Source organism: Phodopus roborovskii, unplaced genomic scaffold (assembly GCF_943737965.1).
Source record: "Phodopus roborovskii unplaced genomic scaffold, PHOROB, whole genome shotgun sequence".
NCBI classification, from domain to species: Eukaryota; Metazoa; Chordata; class Mammalia; order Rodentia; family Cricetidae; genus Phodopus; species Phodopus roborovskii.
The window spans coordinates 9,761,383-9,786,564 of record NW_026125489.1 but is presented as its reverse complement, the minus strand read 5'-3'; the positions used below and the strand labels follow the sequence as shown (position 1 = coordinate 9,786,564).

The following is a 25,182-nucleotide window of genomic DNA, read 5'->3' as shown; positions in this document are numbered from 1 at the left end:
TAACAGAAACAAATATGGATTTCAGATTTTGCTATATTCAGAATTGGACAAGAACTAAACTGTTCTGGTTACCATATTCTTACTAATAGCTGAGCAAAGGTAACTCAGTTACAATAGTTTGCCTTGGTAATTCAATTAGTAATTCCTGGCTTCTAGACACAGGTTAAATGAATAAACACCAATGGCTTCTCAAACATGAATTAGCTTAAACTCAATGATGGATGTAGCTTTCAAGAAAACCAGCGATACTCCCAGAATTCTTGATCAATCCCTTTAGAAACGGTTTAATAATTATCTAATCTTTATTCTGCACATCCCAAAATACACAGTATCTACGTTATCTTTATGTTTTCTAAAATGTAAGGCTTCTAGTACTTCTGGGTTCTGTTTGTTCTCTTCCTCAATTGTCTGAATCAACTCTGGACTTCCGTAGCAATGTAAAATTCTGCTTCTCAGATCTTGAAGAGCATCACCCCACTTCCCCACTTCCCGTGCTGCTATTTTAACACTGCACCAACGGAGCACCCCGGCTAGTGAGGATGCTGAGGCCCCCCTTTCCTCTACACAACACATGCCAGTTTGCTCCCCTAGTGAAACTCTGAGGTGCAGAGACACAGCAGGTCTGCAGCGGCAAGTCCAAGGCCAGCCAGCAGAGAACAGGGGGAAAGGGTCCCTGAAAGCAGCCAGCTCTAGACAAAGCCTCCCCCATCTTAATATTGCATATTTTATACTAAAGGAAGGAAGGAAGGAAGGAAGGAAGGAAGGAAGGAAGGAAGGGAAAGAAAGAATCCCGACAGACACCTCCGCGATGGAAATGAGCGACAGTCACCTCTTTACAGTCTTTGGCCAGGGGCTGTATCACACTGAGGTCCTGGTGGCTGCCACCCATGGCACTGCTGGTACTTTTATTCCTCGTGTGCCCCCTTTTAAAAGGCGTCTTTGCAGCCACCAGCGGCTCCTGCGTCGGTGACGTGGGCGAGCTGGACAACACGAGTGACTTCAGGGCGGCCACTTCAGCTTGGAGAACGTCAATCTTGAAAAGAGATCAGCACCGACCGTCACACACACACACACACACACACCACACACACACACACACACACACACACTCACACACACACACACACCACACACACACACACACACACACACACACACACACACAAGCTCTGACACATGTGGCCGAGCGTTAGCAGTTCGGCCAGGACACTCTCAAGGGCAGAAAATAAGATTAAGTTGTATGTTCTGGGGACTAATGCAAAGAAAGTAATCCAAGTTTTTGGGTTTCCAGATGGCTTGGATTCCAAAAGAAAACATTTAAATGGTCAAAATTACCTAACATTAATGTGGATTCTCAAAATCACTACGATACATTAACTTACGATTAGCTGTAGTTCAGTCTTAAATAATAAAATCTATTTAGGTGCTTGATTTTTTTTTTTAAGCAAACTAAGAAAAGAAGTATAACTTTTCACTGTGACTACTGAACCCTTTTGTGTGACTTACACGGTTTTAAGTGAGCTGGATGGTACGCGAATGCACCGGTGCCCGGTGTCCCTAGCTTTAGGTGACTTACACGGTTTTAAGTGAGCTGGATGGTACGCGAATGCACCGGTGCCCGGTGTCCCTAGCTCCTGTATGCGCCTACTTCCTCCCTCGTGGCTTTTGTGCATGTAAACTCAGCACTGCCTCTCTGCAGAACAGCCCCGATGGCGGCCAAGGCGCCCTGGAGACAGCGATGACTGACATCTTCCTGCCCACAACTGGAGCCATGAGACTTACTTTCCCTTGAGCTTCCTTCAGCTGCTTCTCCGCTGTGGCCTGCTTGACGTTTGCTTCTCTCACCATCCTGTGGGCTTCCTGGAAAAGGCGACATCTCAAATTTTGTAGACAAGTATTTTAGCATTCATTTTCAAAGCACATTTAAGCTGCTGCCTAAGACAAAGACCCCCTGCCAAGTTCGACCGTGGAACTAAGCATTCCGTGCTCTATGGGAAAGCAGCTGATATTAAAAGGGCAGGAGGGAAGGACCAGGCATTCTCCACTTAGCACCCATCAGCCACTGAGGCAGCCGCGGTGGGTCCAACCAATCCAGCGGTGTCTGTCACGCGATCGTGATACGTATACATATTGTTAGTCACAGAAAAAAATACACGAAACGGACAAGTAAGAACTGTTAACACCTCAACAGGAAGGTTAACCGAGGAGTTTCAGTTGCCAAGAGAGTGAAAACTGTATTGTACAGCGTGACCTGCAAGGGAAATCTGAGTACTCGTTAGTGGCCTTCACTTTCTAATGAAACAGACGTGAAGCCGTAGGAAACTCCAGGGTTCCTGCCTTTTAGTCACAAATATTCACTCATGCCATCTCTTTATGCGGTGCTGTTCCAGGCTGACAATGAACGGGGTAAAGGCCCTGCTCCTAAAGAGTACATGAACATTCTGAGGGAGACAGACTTGATTCTAAATGAAAGATGAAGTCTCTTTTTAAGGAAGAGAATAACATGATCTCGTATTTTAAAGGTTATGCTTTTGTGCAAAATAATCAGTCTAAGAGATTAAAGTGAATCCAAACAGCACGGGATTTGAGAGTTCACATTTCAGAGTTTTAATATATCCAAAGGAGATTAAAAGATATTTAATAAGCACACAGGGCAATGGCCGCCCTGGGCCTGCGAGCCGCCGAGTGCAGGATGGAACTCTTCCTTGGGCTGTGCCAGGGCACCCAGCTGCTCAGCTGCTCTTATGGCATGGGACTGGAGACAGCAGCTTCTGTGTCTCATGACCGTGAACCCCAGACAGCAATAAATAATCAAATGATCATTATTCGTGATTTATAATGAAATGAGATGAACCACGGACATACTTCATGCACCATTTTTCTGCTTATCTGGCAAAGTCCTTAAGAACAGTCAGATGTCGTGAGCCCAGCAGCTCCCTTTGGGAAACGACAGTTGTTGCAGAGTCACTGAATTTTACTGGGACAAGGAGGGGCTGTCAAAAGAAGACTATCTGACAGATATTTCCAAAATAATGAACCTGTCTATTCCAACCTCTCCTAACTTAACTCTACATACAGAAGACACTAATGATAAGCAGAGCACCTGCTGAACTGGCTGGCAATGGACTCTTAATGTCAACTCTACAATCGGAATCACACTTCTTGGAGTTGACACTTCTAAAATGTATCTTTGGAAGCATCAGAGAGATGAGCAAACGGTGAACAACCGGAACCAAGGCCAGGAGAAAACCCAAAGATTCCAGTTGCAAGAGGGGCACCATGAAAGACACACAGGTGTCCCCAAAGAGGAGGGTGCTGGCCTGCGGCAAAACCATCTGAAAAGATACCGCATTTGGCACAAGTCTGCCAATCACCCAAATGTCAGGATGTAGAATATCTAGACGGTTTTCCTTTACTTCTTTCTGAGGTGAGATGTAGGCACTATATACACCAGGCTTTTCGAATGCTCTACTAGAGATGTCAGACTGTCCATTTTACAATAGTGAGAGTACCACTTCTAATACAAAAGGCATTAGTATGTTTAGGACCATTTCAGAGACTGCTAGAAATTAATTTTTAAATACGTAACTTTCATTGACGTTTCCTCCTTTGACAATTTAGTACATGTATGCAATGCATTCTGGGTACTTTGCTCCCATCTGTCGTCTCTCCCTCCTACCCGACAACCTTCCCATTTACAAGTGCCTTCTCACACTCAGCCCTTGCGCTCCGACTTTTGGCTCCCAGTGTCAGTTTGTGACCATGTTTTGAACTGTCCATTCTGTCCAGGTGGGCACACCATATACAAGCCATCAGGGCCCACAGTTCATCAGGGTGGCGTATGGTCCCGTGAGCCCTCCCCGTCTGTGCTTAACTGGTGTCAGCCCTACTGTGTGCAGGCTGTGTGCAGATTGGGCAGACGCTCTGGACACAGAGTTTTCACAGTTCTCCGCATCTTCTGGCTCTTAGATTTTTTTTTTTCAATGTCTCTTTTTTGGGGGGGATTTCTTTCTTATTATTTAGTAGCTCATTCCCCCTTTCCCCTACCCCTCCATTTCTCTTCAGATACAGATAGTCCTCCCATGGATATCAGCCAGCCATAGCTGGGAAATCAGGCATCTCCTCTTCTATTAAGACTGGACAAGGCAATCCGGTCAAAGCAGGCAACACAGTCATTGACAGCCCTTGTTACCACTGCCAGGAGCCCCACAAGACCAACCTACACACAACTGTAACATACATGCAGGGCTGGTTCAGTTCCATGCAGGCTCCCTGGCTGTCGGTTGAGTCTCTGTGATCCCTATGAGCCCAGGTTAGTTGGTTCTACGGGTTTTCTTGTGATGCCCTAGACTGCATCAGAGTCCGCCCGATGTCTGCTGTGGGTCCCTATATCTGTTTCCACCACCAACCTCTCCTTTTAATGGGTTTTTTCCCCTTTTAAATAAAACTCAAACTAACACTTTGAACAGCAATTTCCCTTTTTTTACAAATTCTTTGTCATATTTACTAATTTATCTTTGTACGTGCCATGGCATGCCTATAGAGATCAGGGAACAACTCGCACAAGTTAGCTCCCTATTTCCACCATATGGTCCCAGGGATGGAACTCGGCGGCTCAGGCTCAGCCACAGGGGCCCTTACTGCTGAGCCACCCTGCTGGCCTACAGACCACAATCTCTAACCATTCAATCCAAACACACGCGCACTTTGTTTCCTGTAACTAAGCCCATGTGTTTCTACAGGAGCAGGAAACCATATACACTGCAGCCCCCAACGGGCCACAGGCCTGAACCGGAGCTGGGCGTTTCAGGCCACCCTCGCTGGTGGTAGAATGGACGATGCAGGGGGAGCATACGGCATGTGCAGAGCCAAGGCTGCGGTGTGGCCCTGTGACGTGACACGGGTTAGCACTGTTGCACCTTCGGGAGTGGCACTCTCTTTGCACCACAGGGGATTAAACTCTGGCCATTAGCTTGCAGAGCAGGCACTTTCACCAACAGAGCCCTATCAACCTGATGTCCCTTATTATATAGCCACACACCATGCTTCAGCTTTATTCATTCCTTGATGAGTATATGTTCCCTCACTTCTGGCTTGTGATAATACTATAGCAACAGGCACGAGAATACAAGTATCAAGAACTGTAATGCGTACGGTTTTTCCTCCCGCTGCCGGTCTGGTCCCGCCGCTGCCGCACCAGCCAATTAACACACGAGACTCTGTATTTGATATTATGCTGTTAGCCAGGTGCTAGTTTCTTATCGGCTAGCTCTGTCTTAAGAATTAACCCATTTCTATGTATTTCCACGTGGTCTTACCAGCAAGAAGCGGCTGGCGTTTCTGCCTTCTCCAGACTCTCCATCTTTACTCTTCTCCCTTACCACTTCCTCTTTCCTCCTCGTCTCCTAGTCCCTTCTATCTTCCTTTCCTATTGGCCAACAGTGCTTTATTCATTAACCAGTATGAGAAACATATACATAATGGCATCTCCCATCAAAGAATTAATTTTATTTCCTTTGATATAGATTGAAAAGTGAGATTGCTTGCTTCTAATTTCAATCTTTTTTGGGGGGGTCTGGTTATTTTTGATAGGTTTTATTGTTATTGTTTGTGAGACAAGGTCTCTCTATGCAGCCCTGGCTGTCCTGGAACTCACTATGTAGACCAGGCTGACCTCAAATGCTGAGATCTGTCTGCCTCTGCCTCCTGACTGCTGGGGTTAAAGGCATGCATCAGCACCGCCCAACTCTACTTCTAATCTTTTAAGAAGAAATCTCCATATTTTTGTCCACAATAACCATACCAGCAGTACCACATCCTTGCCTACAGGTGCTGTGCTGAATTTGGATAAGCGTGTGGAAAGACCTCACTGGGCTCTGATTTGCAACTGCCTGACTGGTGTTGCTGAACATCTTCTTATGTATCTTCTGCTTGCACATCTCTTTAGGGAAAAGTCCATTCAGCCTTTAAACTATCTTTTATTGTATTGCTCTTTTGATATTCCTAATATGTGCCCTTGGTAGACACACTTTGCAAGTGTTTTTCCATCCATCCACTGCACTTTAATTTTGGTGATGGGTGTGTACAGGTTTTAGTTAGATGCAACTCCACTCGTCCATTTTTGTTGTTTTCCTGAGCTTCTGAATCCTTAGAACCTCACATGGGACTCCGTGACCTCACATGGGATTCCGTGACCTCACACAGGACTCTGTGATCTCATACACGACTCTGTGACCTCACACGGGACTCTGTGACCTCACACAGGACTCTGTGATCTCATACACGACTCTGTGACCTCACACACAATTCTGTGACCTCACACAGGACTCTGTGACCTCACACACGACTCTGTGACCTCACACAGGACTCTGTGACCTCACACAGGACTCTGTGACCTCACACAGGACTCTGTGACCTCACACGGGACTCTGTGACCTCACACAGGATTCTGTGACCCCACACGGGACTCTGTGACCTCACACAGGACTCTGTGACCTCACACATGACTCTGTGACCTCACACACGACTTTGTGACCTCACACACGACTCTGTGACCTCACACGGGACTCTGTGACCTCACACATGACTCCGTGACCTCATTCGGGACCCTGTGACCTCACACATGACTCTGACCTCACACAGGACCCTGTGACCTCACATGGGACTCTGTGACCTCACACATGACTCTGACCTCACACAGGACTCTTTGTGACCTCACACAGGACTCCGTGACCTCACACGGGACCCTGTGACCTCACACAGGATTCTGACCTCACACAGGACTCTGTGACCTCACACGGGACCCTGTGACCTCACACAGGATTCTGACCTCACACAGGACTCTGTGACCTCACACAAGACTCCGTGACCTCACTCGGGACCCTGTGACCTCACACGGGACTCTGTGACCTCACTCGGGACTCTGACCTCACACGGGACTCTGACCTCACACACAACTCTGTGACCTCACTCGGGACCCTGTGACCTCACACGGGACTCTGACCTCACTCAGGACCCTGTGACCTCACACGGGACTCTGTGACCTCACACAGGACTCTGACCTCACACAGTACACTTATCACTTCATAAGAACTCTAAGAAATCTGCAGTACATCTCTCCTTTCAACTATTTTTTAAAACTTTCTCTCTCTTTTTTTTCTCAGTCTAGTAAAGGTGTGGTTATTTCTTAAAAGAAAGAAAAAAGCCAAAAAACAAGTCTTGGGCTTCTTGATATTTTCCCCTTGTTTCTGTACCTACTACACTCCCTTACTTCCTTCCTCTTGCTAGCTTGGTACTTGGGTTGTTTTTCCTCCGGTTCCCTGAGGCCTGACACTAAGTAGAGTGTCTTCTTGTATTCTGTAAGCATTTACTGCCATGACTGCAATTTTCTTAGCATTGCTTTTGCGGCATCTCATAAGCTTTTAATATGCTATATTTTCAATGTCTCAAGTTTTTCAAGTTCCTCTTTAATTCCCTCTTTAGCTCACAGTTCAGTGTTTCCATTTCCACACACTTAACGTAATTTTGCTGTTCTATTGTTGATTTCTAACTAGATGTCACTATGGCTGCAAAAGAAGAATACGGATTGCTTCCTCGTGTGGACAGTTCCGTGTGTGTCCACAGGTGTATCTGGTGCACTGCCACCCGTCCAACTGCTTCTGTATCTGACTGCCATCTGAACGATGTGTCCATTCCACACAGAGGTATTAGCATCTCCTGCAATTACTGTACTGTTTTTCTCCCTTCAGCTCTGACACTGCGTGCTTTGAACATGCAGATGCTTTGTTGTTGGGTACATATTTAATTGTATCGTCCAATCAAACTGATCCTTTGTCATTATGTATCCATCCTGTCTCTTGATGACAGTGTTGATCGAAACTCTATTATGTGCATACAACACCTCCTGTTCTCCTTAGCAGTTGCACAGAAATCTCTCTCTGCCCATTCACCTTCAGGCTGTGTGTTTCTACACGTATACTGTGACTGGAGGATGTGTTCACACTGAATCAATTACTGTAAGGCAGGGGCTTACTCTCCACACGTGGTCCATCTGTGCTCTGTCCTCTGTGGCTTCCTTGTTCCTCCTTGGTCTTGTCCGCTTTCGCGGCTCGCGGCTCTCTGGTGGTGTGGGGTGTGCGTTGGTACACTTGATTCCTTTCTCTCTTTCGTGTATCTAATGTGCTTTTTATTTTGGTTATCAGAACGCAAACTAAAGAGTTCCCCACTCTAATGCCGTTTTCAGCTAAGTAACACACAGACAGTTTGAGATGTGCCCCCACCCCACTCTGCCCCTTAGACGTGCTGGACCTCACGTCTTTACTGTGTTTCCACTGACAAATTTCTGTGGTTTGGCTACTTCCAATACTTGCTTTCCAACTTATGCAGTAGTATTCATTTTTTTCATATTATTTACATGTGTGAGAGTTTTAAACTTTTTTCTCCACTTAAAGCCATAAACTCTATTTTTTAGGTCACAGGAGACAAAAATCAACAGAATGCAATTTGCTCACTTGTGACCTTTGCTCTTACACACGTGTACACACTCACAAACTCAGAGAATAAAATCACTTTTCTTTCCCAGTTAGAATTTGAACAAACCAATTTCAGGTTTCATTTTGCAATGTGAATGGATCACAGGACGCCTTAATTAAGTATTATCAAACATTATCCCTAGTATTTCTGTAATGGTGTTTGGGACAAGATTAACAAACTGATACACTTAATAAGGCAGACTGCACTCTACAGGGACAATCGCACAGAGGAAGGCCTCAGCAGAATAAAGGCTTACCTTCTCACCGGGTAGGAGAGCCTGTTCTCCTTTCCAACCCTGACTCATGGTCCTTTCCAGTTCTGGGGCCTGCTAACCCACATTACAGCCCTCAGACACAGCAGGCTCCACAGGCAATAGCCAGTTCTTTACAACAATGAGTGTCTGAGTGTCTGAGTGTCTGTCTGTCTGTCTCACAAGTGCATCTGTCTTTCTGGGCCAATGACTGTGATCAAAAGTCAAAGCAGAGCTGGGCAGAAATCTTGGTCCTGACCGCAAGCTAGAAATGAAGAGGTGTACCTCCTAATGTCCCTCAAACCACCCTGCAGCAATGGCTGCACCTCAAGGGCCTGCAAGCATAAAAGACAATTTAAAAAAAAAAAAAGTAGCCCCTAAATAACTGTAAAATGTAAAACTAAAGTTACTAACCCTTCCTTTCACACACATATGTTTAAACCACCAGATACTGATAACCTAAGGAATTCTATTTTCCTCTGTACACTATTTTAAGTTAGACTACATTTCCTTACTATAATTAATGTTCTCTTTCTTGCTTAGAGGGATTATGAATACTCGTGAAGCTAGCCATTACCCTTCTCAAGATTCCCTCACAAACCAATTCTATCAACATATAAAATTGCGATGTTGCTCTTGGCCACGAACAAACCAACCTCAAATAAACTAGCTGTGAGTTCTTCCAGCTCCTGCCCAAGTTGATCTCGCACTTTCGAGAGTCTCTCACATTCTTCATCTTTTAACTTCAATTCCTATGAGAAATTGATAATTTTGTTTTAGATCTCTTCAACCTGAAACAAGATTGTATTGACTACATAACAGTTATTAGTAAAATTATAAAATATTAACACCACCACCGACATGTTCATATTGAATGCCTAGTACCTGCTAGATACAAGACAGCCAGACAACTACAATTACATCTAATTCCAACATGTTGCATTAGATTTCTTCCATAAAATATCCAGAGATTAAATATGAATAACACATAAAAAACACTATTTCCCCTTTAGCTTTTCTCTGAACATGATTATTTCTCCCAAGCATGTACTTCTTTCTAATTTTGCTTACTAATGACTATAAAATTATTTTTTAATGTTTATTCAGAGTAGATAGATGGCTCGGTCAGTAAAGCCCCTGACACAAACGCACAAAGACCCAGACCCATATGCAAAAGCCAAGCACAGCAGGCACATCTGTAACCCAGCACCAAGGAGACAGAGGTGGACAGACCCCTGAGCTCACTGGCACAGCAGGCACATCTGTAACCCAGCACCAAGGAGACAGAGGTGGACAGACCCCTGAGCTCACCTGTGGCAGAAGGGGTGAGCAAGGAGCCTCTCCCAGCACAGCCTCACACTAAGGGAAAACCTGTTTTTGGAAAGCCATCAATACACTGCAGGCAGGCTGAGAGAAAGCTCCCATGCAAAATCTGATCTCCAGTGGAATGCTGAGAGGCTGAGACCCCCCCAGAAACACTGCCCTAGAGGAAACCTGCTGGACAAGGTATGGCTCTGGAGGATGTTAAGTGATGACAAACACACACCAATCCCAAGGAAGGCACACTGGCTATCCTGCTCCTACACTGGAACCTCCTAATACTCCTTAGAAACTCAAGTCATGTGCACATGAGAAGCAAAAATGGTTGGAAAGTTACAGTTAAACAGGCGTCTGGTATGCTATTGTACAGCAGGGTGACTATAAATAATAATATGCTGACCACTTCAAATCTGTAACAAAGGACTTCAAGAACTTTGTCAATGGAAAATTTTGTAGAGCTACATATATGCTTAACATGATTTAAACATGATACAACATACACACATATTGATACATATTACATATAATGTATATATTAATGTATATGATTTATATGTTTTTTGTCTGTTAAAAACTTTTTAAAAAGTCAAATTACCTGTAAGGAAGAAAAAAAATGAGATACGTCTAAAACTTCAACAGCAATATTTTATGCTACCAAACAAGGAAGTACTGTTTTTAAAAGAAATCCTAGACTACAAATTGAGTGTTTTATAGTTAGCCGAACTATCTTTCATGAGGCCACGAAGTAACACATCTGTAAGATGTCAGGAAATGTCTGCCCCGTGAACCTGCTTGAAAAGGAAACTGTGGACACAAAAGACTGACCATCCCCAAGGGGGAACCTGGGAGGCTGGGCTGGGTGAGCAGATGAAGTATTAGGACATAAGGGCCGCCATGCTACACAACAAAAGCAAGCTATTAACAAGGTTCAAACTCCAACAAAGTCTGAAATATGTTAGATACCACAGAAGGAGCAGCACTGGAAACTAGGAGAGACTATCCACAATCAAACACAAATGGAGGTAAAAGACTGAAACAGGAAAAGGAATAGAGGCCCACACTCTAATGTACATACGTACAGGTTGAAGAAAGTGCAGGCAAGAAATGAAAGATTTTTGAAACAGAAGCCAAATGTCCAAAATTTTATGAAAATCAGAAACCCAGTGTCAAGAGCACACCACACTCTCTATAAGTGTGCACATGCACACTTACACGCATACACACGTACACACAGACACCAACCACACAGCCCTGACGAAAACTACACCACCCGGGAAAAGAAGTGCTCACGGCAGCAAGAAAGCAAAGACATCACACACAGCGGCTTCCTGTGTGCCGGAAGACAACGAAGCGAAGCCTTTCCCTACTGAGGGAGAGAACGCATGAATCGGCCTCCGCGTCCGTACCCAAAACTAAAGTAAAAGGGACCTCACATCACAAGCGGATGGGAAACAGGTTAAAGGTGGCCTCTCAACAGAAAGAAGAAAATGCCAGATGGAAATCTAAATACACATGAAGCAAAAGAGCAACACTGTAAACATCTGTGTATAGAGAACTGAAGATTCTTTATGTCCCTTTAAAATGATCAAATGTCTAGCACACACAAAAAGAGTATGTGCAGGAAGCATATGATAACTACTGCAAACAGCTGAACACAAAAGAGAAAATATAGTCTCTAAGATTCTTACACTGTGCACAGGCAGTATGCCACAGCAAGGTAACACAGTGACAAGTTAAAGGAGTGTACTACTAAGTCAAAACAACAACAACTAGCCAGTAAGCCAAATTATCAAAAATAATGAATTAATACAAAAGGAGGAATGTGGTAGGAGATCAAATAGAATAACAGAATACAAATACCAAGACAATAGATACTGCCAAATTTTATCAATACTGTATGAAGTGTAAATGACCAGTTAAAGGGGACATACTAGTAGGAAGGATAAAAAGCAAGACTTAAATAGGAAGGTACAGACAAAACCAGGCAGCTAAGGGTCATCAGAATACGGAGTGGCCAATGATGTAATTTTGATTCATTAGTTACCAGAATTCAGAAAATATTTTCATATTCAAGTCCTCCTCAAGATTTCGGTCCTGAGTTAATATTAAAACTATATTGTACTCATCCTAATACAATTCAGTATGTACATGGTCACACATCATGATCTTACCATACTACAGCTCTAAATGCTAAAATCTGAAGGGATTCAAAAGGGATTCTCAATGGAGCTGGGAGATCAGCATGCATGTGCACACAAAATGTAAATAAATGGGGAAAAAATGAGAAAGCCATGGTATAGACGGCGGGAAACATGACAGGACTATGTCATGGTATAAAAGAAACAGTGCTTGACATCTTTCTCAAGTTTTAAAACACAAAATGGGATTTTACTTTTCGTCCCTAAATTATACTTTTGCTGTCTGTGTGATCAGGGGTAATAACTGTTTTACTCTTAATATCGATAATCGGTTGTCTTTTTTTTTTTTTAATCTTTTTTTGCCAGAGTTTTGTCGATTTTACTGCTGTGTTAAAGAATCCATGTTTTATTTGTTCCCTGCTTCTCTTATTAATTGCAGTGACTTCTGCTCTCCGTGCTCTGACTGCACCGCTGTTTTTCAGCTGATAAAATAAGAACTTCTCCTGGGCCAGAGGGAACCCGGAACAGTGCTTGCTGCCTGGTCACGAAGAACAAGGGTCAGATCCCAGCTCCCATGAGACAAGTCTAGCATGCTGCTATACACTTCTCTCGGCAACTGTATTTCAGTCTGGGGGTGGCAGAGGATAAGAGCTGGCCATAGATTAGAAGGCGACTAGGAACCTATCAAGGAAAGGACATTCCCCAATGTAAAATACTGACAATGTTCACAATCAGCAGAAGAAAGGTGACGGCACTTAAACAATTCCCCCAAGAAGAAAGAACTGGACCGGAGGGCTTCGTGAGCGACTACCAACCCAGCCACATAAGGAGACAGTTCAGGTGAGATACGGTCCATCAGGCTGTGTTAGAGATGCCGCTGGGACAGGCCCCCCTCTCTAGTGCCTATCCGGGAGGGCGATTCTGCGCACTCTCGGATGCTGGGAGTTTAAGTGAAGGAGAAACACACGCTCTAAGAAAGCAGCCATTCTCAACGTGGCTTTCTTACCCTCTGGGCTTTTGCAAGTTCTTCTTTCAGCCTTTCGTAGCCCTTTTCTCTAACTTCCAGGACAGATGGGCTCCGTAAACGGGACAAGCTATCCGTACTCAACCCAAAGATGTCGTCACTGCCAGCAGGGGCCTCTGGGACAGTGGCGCCCTGCAAAAACTCCCTCTCCGCATTGCAGCTGTCCTTCCTTGGTGTTAGCTTCGTGAGTCCCACGGCCACTCTAGAGGTAACAGCTGCTGCCGTGTCCGGAACATGAACGCTGTGAGGAGAGGAAGCCCAGAGGGTAGGCCACAAATCTTCCAAAGAACTAGCCAACCTACATTTGACTAACGCCAGGTCCTCGTGCGAGCTACGCTTCAAGTGCTCGACAGCCCACGTGGGTAACGGCTATCACTCGCAGTACACACCACAGTAATACTTTCATCATCCCAAAGGGCTGCTGAGTGCTGTTCTCCAGGGCAGGGGTCACACAGGGCATCTGAAGCCTAAATCAAGTCTCCCCTGCTGTCCTAAGGCCCACAAGCCAGCAATGGATAACAAGGAATCAGGGACACTGTATGACCCGTAAACACTGTATGAAATTTCTGTGGCCACAAGTTCTTATTGCAACAGTCAGAGTTATTCATACTACCTGTGGCCGCTTTCACACTGTAAAAAGGACTGATGAGTTTGGTATAAACCCTGTATGGCCTGGGCTGCAGAGATGGCCCAGTGGTTAAGAGCACTGGCTGTTTTTTACAGAGGACACAGATTTGAATCTCAGCAAAGACACGATGCAGCCACTGAAACTCAGCTCCAGGGGCTCTGACGCCCTCTACCTGCCTCCACAGGTACCTCACATATGAGGGACACAGATACATGTGCAAGCAAAACATCTACATACAAAAAAATAAAAACAAAATCTTAAAAAAAGAAAGAAAGAAAGAAAGAAAGAAAGAAAGAAAGAAAGAAAGAAAGAAAGAAGGAAGGAAGGAAGGAAGGAAGGAAGGAAACTATATAGCCTGCTACACGAAAATATTTTTTGGTCTGGACATCTGCAGAAGTTTGCTAATTCCTGGTTTAAGGATTAAAATGTATCACGCTACATGGGCATACTCATATTACTCGTATTTTCTAAAAAGGATAATTTAAGACATCCAAGCAAACTCACACCTGACATTGGGATCTCATACCTGATGTTGGGTATCTCCGCACAGTTTAAACGCCTAGGGGATGAGTACACAGGTTGTGTGGGAAGATCAGAAAGATCTAAGGCATTAGCCTGGAGAGGGGTAGAGCATAGAGACGAAGGATGTGGCCGGTAGATGACACTCGGGGAGGTCGTCTGCTCCTGGGTGCCTGAGTCACACACCCCAAGAAGGTCCGGAGAAGTAGGTGAAGCAAGGTTCACTTCATGGAAGCCTTCCAAGGGGTCATTAGCCATAGCAAAGGCTTCATCCTAGGACAGTCTAAGCTAAAGCCAAAAGAATATGATTATTTTTAGGGGTTGGTTCAAAACTAAATCAAAATGCATAAGCTGTAAAATAATCCATATAAAGTATAAGCTTACAATAAAATAGTTTAAAAAGAAAAATGAAAAAGCCTTAATATCTGCAATATTATCTCATGGTAGAAATACTGCACAGAAGGTAATCTGATTTGGAAAAGATATGAAAATATAGAAATATTGTCACAGTAGGTACAAGTAAAAGGTATGAGGAATAAAGATAAGCTTTCTCGATTTCTTAACTTTGCTATCATCTATAACCTTGGCTAGGAAAAGTAAAAGACAGCAAAGATACACGCATTTAGAACAAGCTAGCCTTAAGTTCAACTGTTCTATCCCACCTTGTACTGGGTGTGACTTTGGAAACGCCAGTGGTTTTTCTGTTGAAATCACTTAGAATTTACATAAGGCCCTCAGAGCTCCTGTGTAATAGTCCCCATTACCAGGGTGCTATTAACATTTTTGAGCTGTTTGAGGAATGTTTCAAACCACTGATGTGCACATATACACTGTATTCCAAGAACAAGGGTGTTCTCCTAGCTGACCATAAAATCATCACCAAAATCTAGTAAATGATGACAACTACCACCAACCAAATGCACAAGCCCCAATCAAACTCTGGACTTACAGGTCAGGTCCAGGATCCAGTTCCTTTCCCTAAACCCAAATGATGAGCTAGGAATGGGCCTAACCACCGCCGCCACCCCCCAGCACCTGCCCACCTCCACCTCCTAGCTGCCATGAGCACTGAAGACAGTCCCTAAGATCACTCAGGAACACTGTACCGCTGATAACATTTACTTCACAGCCACTATGACAAGTGTTCTTCAGTTTCTACACTAGCAAAAAAATACTTTATGTAGTATTTTACAGATGATTTTACACAACTTATGCAAAAAATAAGACCTGTCTCTCTCGAGTTGCTCTCTTAATTGTAAAACTAAGAATCTTGTACATCATTCATTGTTTTTTTTTTTAATCTACAGGGGAAAGTCCAAAAAGCCAGAGCCTATAAAACCCTGAACTGGCTCCTTTCCAATCTGGTCCTTCCTACAGCAGCACAGGGACAGTCGTGAGCAGTCCTTCCCGGACCTTCAACGCAAGCAGCAGCTGGGCTGTCACGGACACAGGCATACTCACTCAATCGCTAAACACCAATAAAAAGCCTTAACTTATCCAGACAGCAAAAACATTAACAGTCTCTCAAAATTACCCAGTGCTCCATGGCCATGTATGAACAACAAAAATTTTGTCAAATAAGTATAAATGCCCATCTTCAAAGTAGGTGAATTTACTAATAACAAGTTTATTAATAGCAAATGGTACTTTCGGTCCTCGAAGCTCAACTAATTTAATGTAAAACACTTACTGTGCCAAATGCAAGCTCAGATAGTACTTTGTAAATTGTTTTTTTTTTTCCCCATCTAAAAGAACCATTTTCATCTTTTACATAATTCACAAACAAATATGGAGCCAGGAAGTTTATGCTAAAAGTATATATATTCCATTTCCATATAGCTTACTAATTAATTCATGCTAAGGTAAAGAAATAAACACCTTTGAAATGTGTTTACAGTAAACCGACTTTCAAAAAGAAAATGGGACGATCCCGTGTGCAGGGAGTCACGCCTTCTCCTATCTCCTCACACCCTCTCTCCTCTTGTTCATGCTTTTCTTTCCCCGCCCAGCGCCCGCCCACCCCAGGTCCTTATATTATCTGTGCAGGCCTTGCGCGGGGAGCACATGCACAGAGTACCGCCTGGAGTCCCTCCATCCTCCGGCTCTCATACTCTCCTACCCCTCTTGGGCATGTCCCCTGGGCCGGGCAGGGGCAGGTGCATGACTCGGCAGTCACTCATCCTGACTGTTCTGGCTGCTTAGGATTCTCTGTATTAACTACTGCCCCCCGCAGAAAAGAAATTTCTCTGACCCATACTGGTAGCAGTACGAGCAATAACACACATACATAAAAGGCAGTTAGGCTGCTTGTCCACTTGGTAAAACATCAGGAGTACATTCTGTGCTGGGGCCTGTGACGTCTCCAGCCATAGGTTTATGATCAGGGTTACTGTATCCACCATGGAACAACTCTCAAATCCAATCAGGAAGCAGCTGGTTAATCCCATGCTCTTGCCATGTTCTCGCTTTGCAGGTCAGGGCTGCAGCATGCAGGAGCCACAGCTGGCTTAGGGCACTGACAATTTCTCTCCCTTCAGGACCTCACAGAACCTTCAGGTACCATGAACACTTGGCAGCAGAAGGAAGCTTGCAGCTCAGTGTCCGCCTGCTTCCTCTGTCTGCCTGTTCCATCCAGAACGTGGTGGCTCCTTCAGCAAAGGGTACCCACCATCTAGGTCTGGGTTAGCAAGAGCATGAGCAGGAGCCTGTCTTTAAATTGACGTTTTTATGAGTACCCATGGCCCTTCCCTCTTTCCCTCGTATAGAAAAGTCAAACGTGTAGTAGACCGCACTGAATTACAGAGCACAACAGCATTTTCATTTCTAGAAGTCTCCCGGAAGGAAACGAGGCAATACCTAGCAAAGTGGCAGGTCCGTGACGAATGTGACCCAGCATGCTCGTAGTGAAGGGTTCAGCCCAAGGATAAACAGGCAAACTGGAAAGACAAAGAAGACAAACATCAACTGTAACAGCAAGACTATAAGTTGCGGTGCAGCCTCTTAACGAAGTGTGTATATAAAAGAGGGTTAGCGTCTGCACACATTGCTGAGTGACCGTGATATGCTGACGAATTTAATAGCAGGGAAAACAGCTGTGAATAGCAAGCTACTTTTTAAATCTTTTACCATGGCACACACGTGAAGGACGGGTGGGCGTGGGGCACACACGTGAAGGATGGGTAGGTACCAGGTACACACGTATGAAGGACGGGTAGATACCGGCACACACGTATAAAGGACAGGTAGGTGCTGGGTACACACGTATGAAGGACGGGTAGGTACCGGGCACACACGTATGAAGGACAGGTGGGTACCGGGTACACACGTATGAAGGACGGGTGGGTACCGGGTACACACGTATGAAGGACAGGTAGGTGCCAGGTACATACGTATGAAGGACGGTTAGGTACCGGGTACACACGTATGAAGGATGGGTAGGTACCGGCACACAGGTGAGTCTCCATTTATAAAAAGTGTGGCCGGAACTACAGTTTAGACGTAAACAAAGGTTATGTGTCATTGTAGTGCCTGAACAGGAATGCTGAGGCTCTCAGCTTTTATACATTTGATTGCTATTATTACTGTGTAGGCATGAGAACGTCACCGAGCTGGTGTGGGGCAAGTCAAGACCAAGCCACGCTACATAGGTCCAGGCTGACCCAGGCGATGCAGTGAGACCCTGCCTCAAAACACCAAAAAAGGGTTACAAGCGCATTTCCCTCTGTTCCGTTTATTATCTGCAGACTACTGAATGCTGTGCTGAGGGCTGAGGACAGGCCCATTCCCCACACACCTTTTTTCTTTCCTTATTTTACACAGCTCTCACTAGGTAGCACTGGCTGATTTAGAACTTTCCATGTAGACCAGGCTAGCCCCAAACCCAAGGAGCCTCTGCTTCTTGAATGCCGGAATTAAATGAACACGCCACCAACCTGGCCAGATTTTTTTTTTTTTTTTTTTAATTCTCAGATGACTTTCAAAATTTAGCATGGATTTCTAAAGAATGGCCCCGACATTACACGTTAAATTGCTACTGCAATGGTATAACATGGCTCACTTCACTAAACACCCCTGTCACGCCCAGCATGGTCACCAGTTTCAGCTCGTCAGGGTGCCGCTGACGTCTAAGAACACAGTGATGGACAGACTGAATGGACAACATTTGGTCCCTGAGAGCCAGAGATGACCCCGCAGGCACAGGGATGGAGGGGGAGGGTACCCTAAGGAGAGTAAAGTATAGCTTACATGGCAAATGCTAGGGAGGCGTCCACTGGATTGACATGGCAGGGAAATAAGATAGGACGCTCGGGGAATAAGGGTCAGATGCTAAGGAAGCTAGCGACAGAAAATCAAGCCAGGAAGGCAGCTGAGGGACAGACCATTAGACGCTTCGTTTAACATGAAAATGCTGCTTGGCGTTTATCCTGAAGAGTCAGACCTTCATCTTGAGAAACTTTGCCAAACTATAGTGCAGTCATTAAAAAAAGGGACTCCAAGGTAGTTATGGCTTTAAGCAGAGGCAACTGGTTAAGTGGTTACCACAAAGGGCCGCATAGACTATAAAGGTCAGACCAACACTGAGGTCACACCCTGGGGACACCCAAAGCAGGGGTAAGCTTTATTTTCATCTGCACACACAACCCAGCTGAGCACCCACACAAACTAGCTGAGCACCCACACAAACTAGCTGAGCACACACACAACCTAGCTGAGCATCCTCTAAAACGGCCCCATCCTTACGTCACAGAACAGACCCAGACAGTCCACAAGTAAGACGATGCAAGCCTGCCTCGTCTGATGCCGACACCTGACCCCCACTTCATTAAAGGTGCAGTTACAGGACAGACCTGACCTGAAGATGGGCAGCAGGCGGGGGCAGCTGGAAAGACAAAGCAGTCACGTCTACCCTGAGATGGGAGCATCCACACAGAAAGACGTTAGCCTCTCAGCTCCTCTGGCTCTGCCCTTCCTCAAACAGCCGCCGAAACCAACAGCGAGTGCCGATTTCTGTGTCCCCTGTTCTCACCGGCTGCAACCCTCCTGCCCGCCTCCTTTACCTACTACTTTGTTCAGATTTTAACTTGTTAAAGTCTTTTAGAGAGCCGTGTGTGTGTGTGTGTGTGTGTGTGTGTGTCTCGTGACTGTGTGTGAGAGAGTGTGACTCTGTGTGTGTGTGTGTCTCCATCCCTGTGCATGTGGGGACCAGAGGACAATATCTCTGGCGTTGTTACTCAGGCACCATTCATCCTGCCTTGAGGAAGTGTCTCTCACTGACCTGGAGTTCACGATTATGCAGGTGGCCAAGCTCTGCCTACTTCAGCCTCCGCGACACTGGGAAACAAGCGCAGACCGAAGCTGTGGTGTTGTGAATGAGGATTGTCCCCCACAGGCTTCCGTTGGTCCGGGTACCTGCTGCTTCACTGGGCACAGAAGTTTTGGGAGCATCAGCCTAACCCTACTTCCTGCATGTTCTCTGCACTTCATGCCTGCTGTTAAAGATGGGACCTCTCAGCTGCCTGCTCTGCTGCCATGACGTCCTGCCAAGATGGCCTCCTACCTGCCGGACACACTGAGCTCTACGATGAGCTGCTTTGGCCATGCTGTTTTTATCACAGCAATGGAACACTAACTAGCCTGGCGCTGTTTCACTGGTTCTGGAGATAAAACGCAAACAAGCACTTCCCTAACTGAGCCGTCTCCTCAATTCTCCTCACAGAACTTTGAAAAAGCACAACTTGTAAATGAAAATAAACAGGAGCTTGATTTTACTAAAGCCAATGTATTCCGGTGTCTTATTCAGCCGCTAAAAATTAATGACATCTACCATTTGTGGGAACATCAGTGAGACAGGTTAGGCATGGGAAAGAAAGCCGTCCATTTTCCCAGTTAGTGTAGAAACTTAACACACTGGTCTTTGTTAACGACAAGCAACAAATCTTGCATAAGCTTCGAGCTTCCTGCTAACTTGCACCTTCTAAGCCATCTTGGTCTGTGGCTCTAGCTAACAAACCATGCTGCCAACTCTCAGGTGTCACTCTGTGTGACTACCTCTTCCCGATGTAAGAATAATCCACGCTGTCAAAGGTGTGCGAATCTCTTCCGTTCTCCCCTCAGCTCTCCTGTGAAACACTTCAGCGTTTCTACTCAGCACAACTGCAATGGCTTACCCAGTGCAATCCTTCAGCCTGAGCATCAAGCCCAAGGCTAAAGCTCTACACTGGACTGAGATAAAGGAAAGCCAGCTGTCCAGGAGCTCCAAGAACCACCTCCTCAAGCATTTGTCCAGGTCACCAGAAGGGGGCAGATGCATTGCAAATCAAAATTAGTAACTAACAAAACAGAACTGTATTCAACACCACAGAAGCCAGCGAGAAGCGAGCGAGTAGAGCGGAAGTACTTTTCCCACACTAAGTGAGGGAGGGTTACAGTAGAAATACATATCCAACACAGAAGTGTTGAGGGGCAAGGGTAGTTGAGGACAGCATTAGAGGAGGAGAAACCAGTTAACGCAGTTTTCCCAAGCCCTGATATTGACTTGGGGGAGTCACATAGATACAGTAGCAAAAATCGGTTGGCCTGGGTTTTCAAAAGAATTCTATACCTGCCAAAAAGTTTAGTTTTAAAATGTATCTTCCTGAACAATAATCTTGTAACTTTTTAACACACACCCACCTACTAGTCATTGCTGCCTCTACCTCAGCACCCAACAACTGTAACTTTCTGTTTTGATACTCAACAAAACGTATACATATATTTTCACATCCATATGTATGTATGTATGAATGAGTGTGTGTGTGTGTGTGTGTGTGTGTGTGTGTGTGTGTTTGTGTGTATCCTTTAAGTTGTTTCTATTGGGAGCTTTTGCTTTTTCTGCATCCTAGGGACTGGATTCAATTTCACGAAGGCTAAGCAACCCCCTCTACCACTGAGCTACACCTTAGCTTCCTCTAAGTTTTGAGGAACATATCATATAATACACAGGAGCAAAACATGCTCCTCCTACCTTAGACTCTAAAGCTACCTTTAACCCCCACTGACTTGCAAAGTAGATACCCAATGAATATTTCATTTGAAAACCTCTGGTGACATAAGAATTGCATATTACACACTTACAACCACCTCACAGACGCTAAATTAAAAACAATTTTTCAGCATTACAACCTACACACGAAGTGGCAGAGCAGTAATTAAGAACTGGCAATCCTTCAAACATGGACTGGTGAGACGGGCTGACTAAGAGAGCAGGCACCACATACACAGGAAGCGATGGGTTTAGTAATGGTCCCAGCCCTGACACTGAAGCTGCCCGACCTCTGATCTACCCAGCACCTAATGAGCCATGTGACCCCGGCCAAGCTACACAACTGTTCGAGTCTCAGTTTCCTCAATTATAAAAAGCAAGGGGGGTATAATTTCCTGGATGGTGAGAGAAAAATGACCTGGAGTGAGCTTGGATCAGGACTTGGCACTCAAGAACCAGGAACTTAGCAACAGTGGCAACAGCAATGTCACCGTCATCAGAACACCTGTGTCGTTTTTAATCAGACACACAAATAACAGCACCTCTCACCTGCACAACCCCCCCCCCACACACACACACCCAGGCCAAATGCAAAGTTCTTTTTTCAGAGTCTAAAGATCCACTTGAGGTCCCCACAGTTTGTTTTTGATTTTTTTTTTTTTAAATCCTGACTTTGAGATCAGCCGGTTATAAATGAGAACTAAGTACCACAGGCAAGTCATTTTTGACTCTCTGCCCTTCGGTTTCCAGGTCTGTAAAACCCGATAAAGCACCTATAACCTAAGATTGTCCTTAGGACTAACGAGCCAAGGGTAGCCGCAAACGACAGGCACCATGCCCAGTCTGCGGTCAAGCTGATATTCGTTTTCTCCCCTCCCCCACATCAGCGGAATGCCTAATTAAACCCACATCCCACCCATATCATGGGTCGAAACACAGAGAATGGCCAAATACTGGCATTTGAATGTGTGTCTACAAAGTATGCTCAATAAATGATTTACTCAAGGTTGCATGCTTGGTGAGACAGGACTGAAAGTTATGCCACTTTCATTGGAGCTAAGATGCTCAGCACAGAAAGGCCTCTCTAACCCCTGCAACACACACAAACCTGCTTATTTCTATTGTACCCCAGCATAAAAATGAGGGATGGACTATTGCTAGGAACGTTTCCATTTTTAAAAATATTTGTAGAACACCCATGTATGCAGCAGAGTAGGGGCTTAAAGAAAATCTGGGGCAGGGCTGGAGAGATGGCTCAGCAGTTAAGAGCTACAGCAGAGGACCTGAGTTCAAGTCCCAGCACCCACGTGAGTGCACACAGCTGTCTGTAACTCCCGATCCAGGTGATCTGATTCCTGAATAGAGACACATTTGCAGGCAAAACATCTATATAATATACATCAAAGAAAATATGAGGTGAAGAGCATTTTTAAAAGTATGGAACTACATTCATTCAAAAGTACAGCTAGATTTAAACAGACACATCACTAACCATAACTTCCGAAAATCAGGTGAACAGCAAACAGACCGTGTGGGAGGCTTACATGTGTTTGAAATCAGTGGCGAGCTGCTGTGTGAACGGAGCAAGGAAGCGTTCCATCAAGCACACTCACTCACAAAGGTATGCATTAATTCGAAACCTCGTAGGACTGGAAAGAGAGAAAAAAAGTCTGAAGATGTTTGTTCAACACTGAGGAAACCTGTGTGATTGCTAAGGTTCACTAAGTAAAGCCGTTAGGATTGGATCACACAGGCCAGATTCAGAACGCAGTGTCTATCCAAACGGCACAGCCCTAGTAAATAAATAACACACGCTAACCGAACAAGGCCCCCGTAAAACTGGCGAAGTATTGAGCAGTATCAAACATTTACAACGAAGGTCTGCATACCTATCCTACCTGCTCTTTGTCACTCACTGTCTAAAACCAAACCAAAAAAAAAAAAAAAAAACACGTTAACAGGGTAATGGACAGAAACTGGGTCTTTCAGAAGATTTACAAACACAACAGTGTGTTTTAATCCTCTTATCGGCCTCTCCTCCCATTATGCAATCATTCCCGGGGGGGGGGGGAATAATAATGATAAGATCTCGGGGCTCCTTCCTTGACTGGGGGACTCTGCACAGGTGTATAAACCGGCAACATTTCCTGGAAACTCGGGTGCCCCTGGGGCATCCTTCCCAACTCGGTGCTGGGCGCCCCAGCCAGCCCTGACCGGGCGGGCGAAGCCCCTATCTCCAACAACTGCCAACTCCTGGCGTGCAGCACGCAGCGTCCGGCGATGGGGAGGGGACCGGGGTGCGAACCGGCGTCCTCCCACCGCTCCGCCCGGGGCCGGCCGAGCGCGGCGCGGGCGACTTGGACAACTCCGGGACCCAGGCCGCGCCGGGCAGCGCTCGGCGGGCGCGGAGTTCCGGAGTAACCGGGCGAGCCTGCGCCTCCGCCCTCCGGGCCCCCGGGGCTCCGCGGTGGGCGGGCGACAGCGGCCGCCGTCCCCGCCCGCCGGCCCGGCGGGACGGACCGATGGACGGACGGACCGATGGACGGGCAGCGCGGAGCCCTCCCTCCCGCCGCACTCACCTGCCGGACCCGCCCGCGCTCAGCCGCGCTCGCACGCCGAGCCGCACGGCAGGGCAGCGCGTCCCCGGGTCGCTCCCCGCTCCGGAGACGCGGAGGACGGAGACCGACCGACGGCGCTGCACTCCACGCCGCCGCCGCCGCCGCCGCCGAGGGGGGAGCCCACTGCGCCTGCGCGGACGGACGGACGGACGGACGGGGCGAGGGCGGGGCTGGGGGCGGGGCCTGGGGCGAGGGCACGCGCGCTGCGGCGCCCCCTGGCGACAGTCCCCCGTGCGGAGACCGTGCTGGGTCATCCCAGCGCGGTTGCCCCGGGCAACCACTGTGGCTGGGCACCCTGGGGATGGCGTGCAGGATGCTGAGCAAGCCTGAGGTGATGGGAAGAGCTGAGGACCAGACCGGGCGGTGGGGGGTACGGGTGGGGTGGGGTGGGGTGGGGTGGGGTGGGGTGGGGTGGGGTGGGGTGGGGTGGGGTGGGTGGGTTAGCCCAAGAGTCTGTCCACAGGCGTCCGGAGCACTTGAGCCTGTGCCAGCCTACTCTCATCGTTTGCGGGAACTGTTTTTAATTGTTTTGTTCTGTTTGTCAAACTTCCATCCCAAGTTGAAAAAGCCAAAGCGCAGAGGGAATCGAGTGTAAGGAAGGACGGGAGAGGGGAAGAAGCAGGCACACACACACACACACACACACACACACACCCGCTATCTTGGTCAATGTTTGTGGATACTCAGAGGAAGGGGCTGGCGTTCTGCGTTGAGCACATCTAGGAGGTGGTCACCAAAAGTAGGCTGTGTGCGTGGCTCCTGTGATCAGCCACCTACTGACCTCTGTGACCTTGAGCGCCCTAGTCTGACATCCGCCACAATCTTCTCCCTACTAAATGGGTACAAGAACAACTACCTCACTGAGGGTTTAATACATGCCATCCGTGTGCTGTGTGACAGAGTGTCCAGGGAATGTGCCTGTCCTTCAGAAACCTAGAAAGTCATAACTATTTAATAACTCATCTTCAATATATTAGCAGCTCTGAATTCCCAGAGGCTTCTCAAATTTGCCTTGTTTCATTCATCGCGTAAGGCCTTCATCATCCCTATATCTCTCCTCCCGTATTTTCTGTCGTCTATCCATTTATTACATTTCATTTCTGTACCTCTCTCTCTCTCTCTCTGGTTTCAC

General features: G+C 46.3%; 1 protein-coding gene across 2 annotated transcripts in view; it reads right to left on the bottom strand.

Moving 5' to 3' along the window:
* The window catches only part of Rab3ip (RAB3A interacting protein), a 35,143-nt gene extending 11,111 nt beyond the window's left edge, over nucleotides 1-24,032 (bottom strand). Inside the window, exons 1-6 of one of the 2 annotated variants that reach the window (XM_051176213.1) lie at nucleotides 24,012-24,032; nucleotides 17,268-17,347; nucleotides 14,419-14,699; nucleotides 13,247-13,505; nucleotides 1,783-1,860; nucleotides 830-1,033 (exon numbers count right to left, since the gene is read on the bottom strand). In XM_051176213.1, coding sequence (XP_051032170.1) covers nucleotides 830-1,033; nucleotides 1,783-1,860; nucleotides 13,247-13,505; nucleotides 14,419-14,669 — 792 coding nt within the window. In that variant the 5' untranslated portion in view covers nucleotides 14,670-14,699; nucleotides 17,268-17,347; nucleotides 24,012-24,032. Of the gene's footprint in view, nucleotides 1-829; nucleotides 1,034-1,782; nucleotides 1,861-9,438; nucleotides 9,535-13,246; nucleotides 13,506-14,418; nucleotides 14,700-17,267; nucleotides 17,348-24,011 lie in introns of those variants that run through there. The other variant, XM_051176212.1, reaches the window with a different exon arrangement.
* Between the last annotated feature and the right edge of the window lie 1,150 nt (nucleotides 24,033-25,182).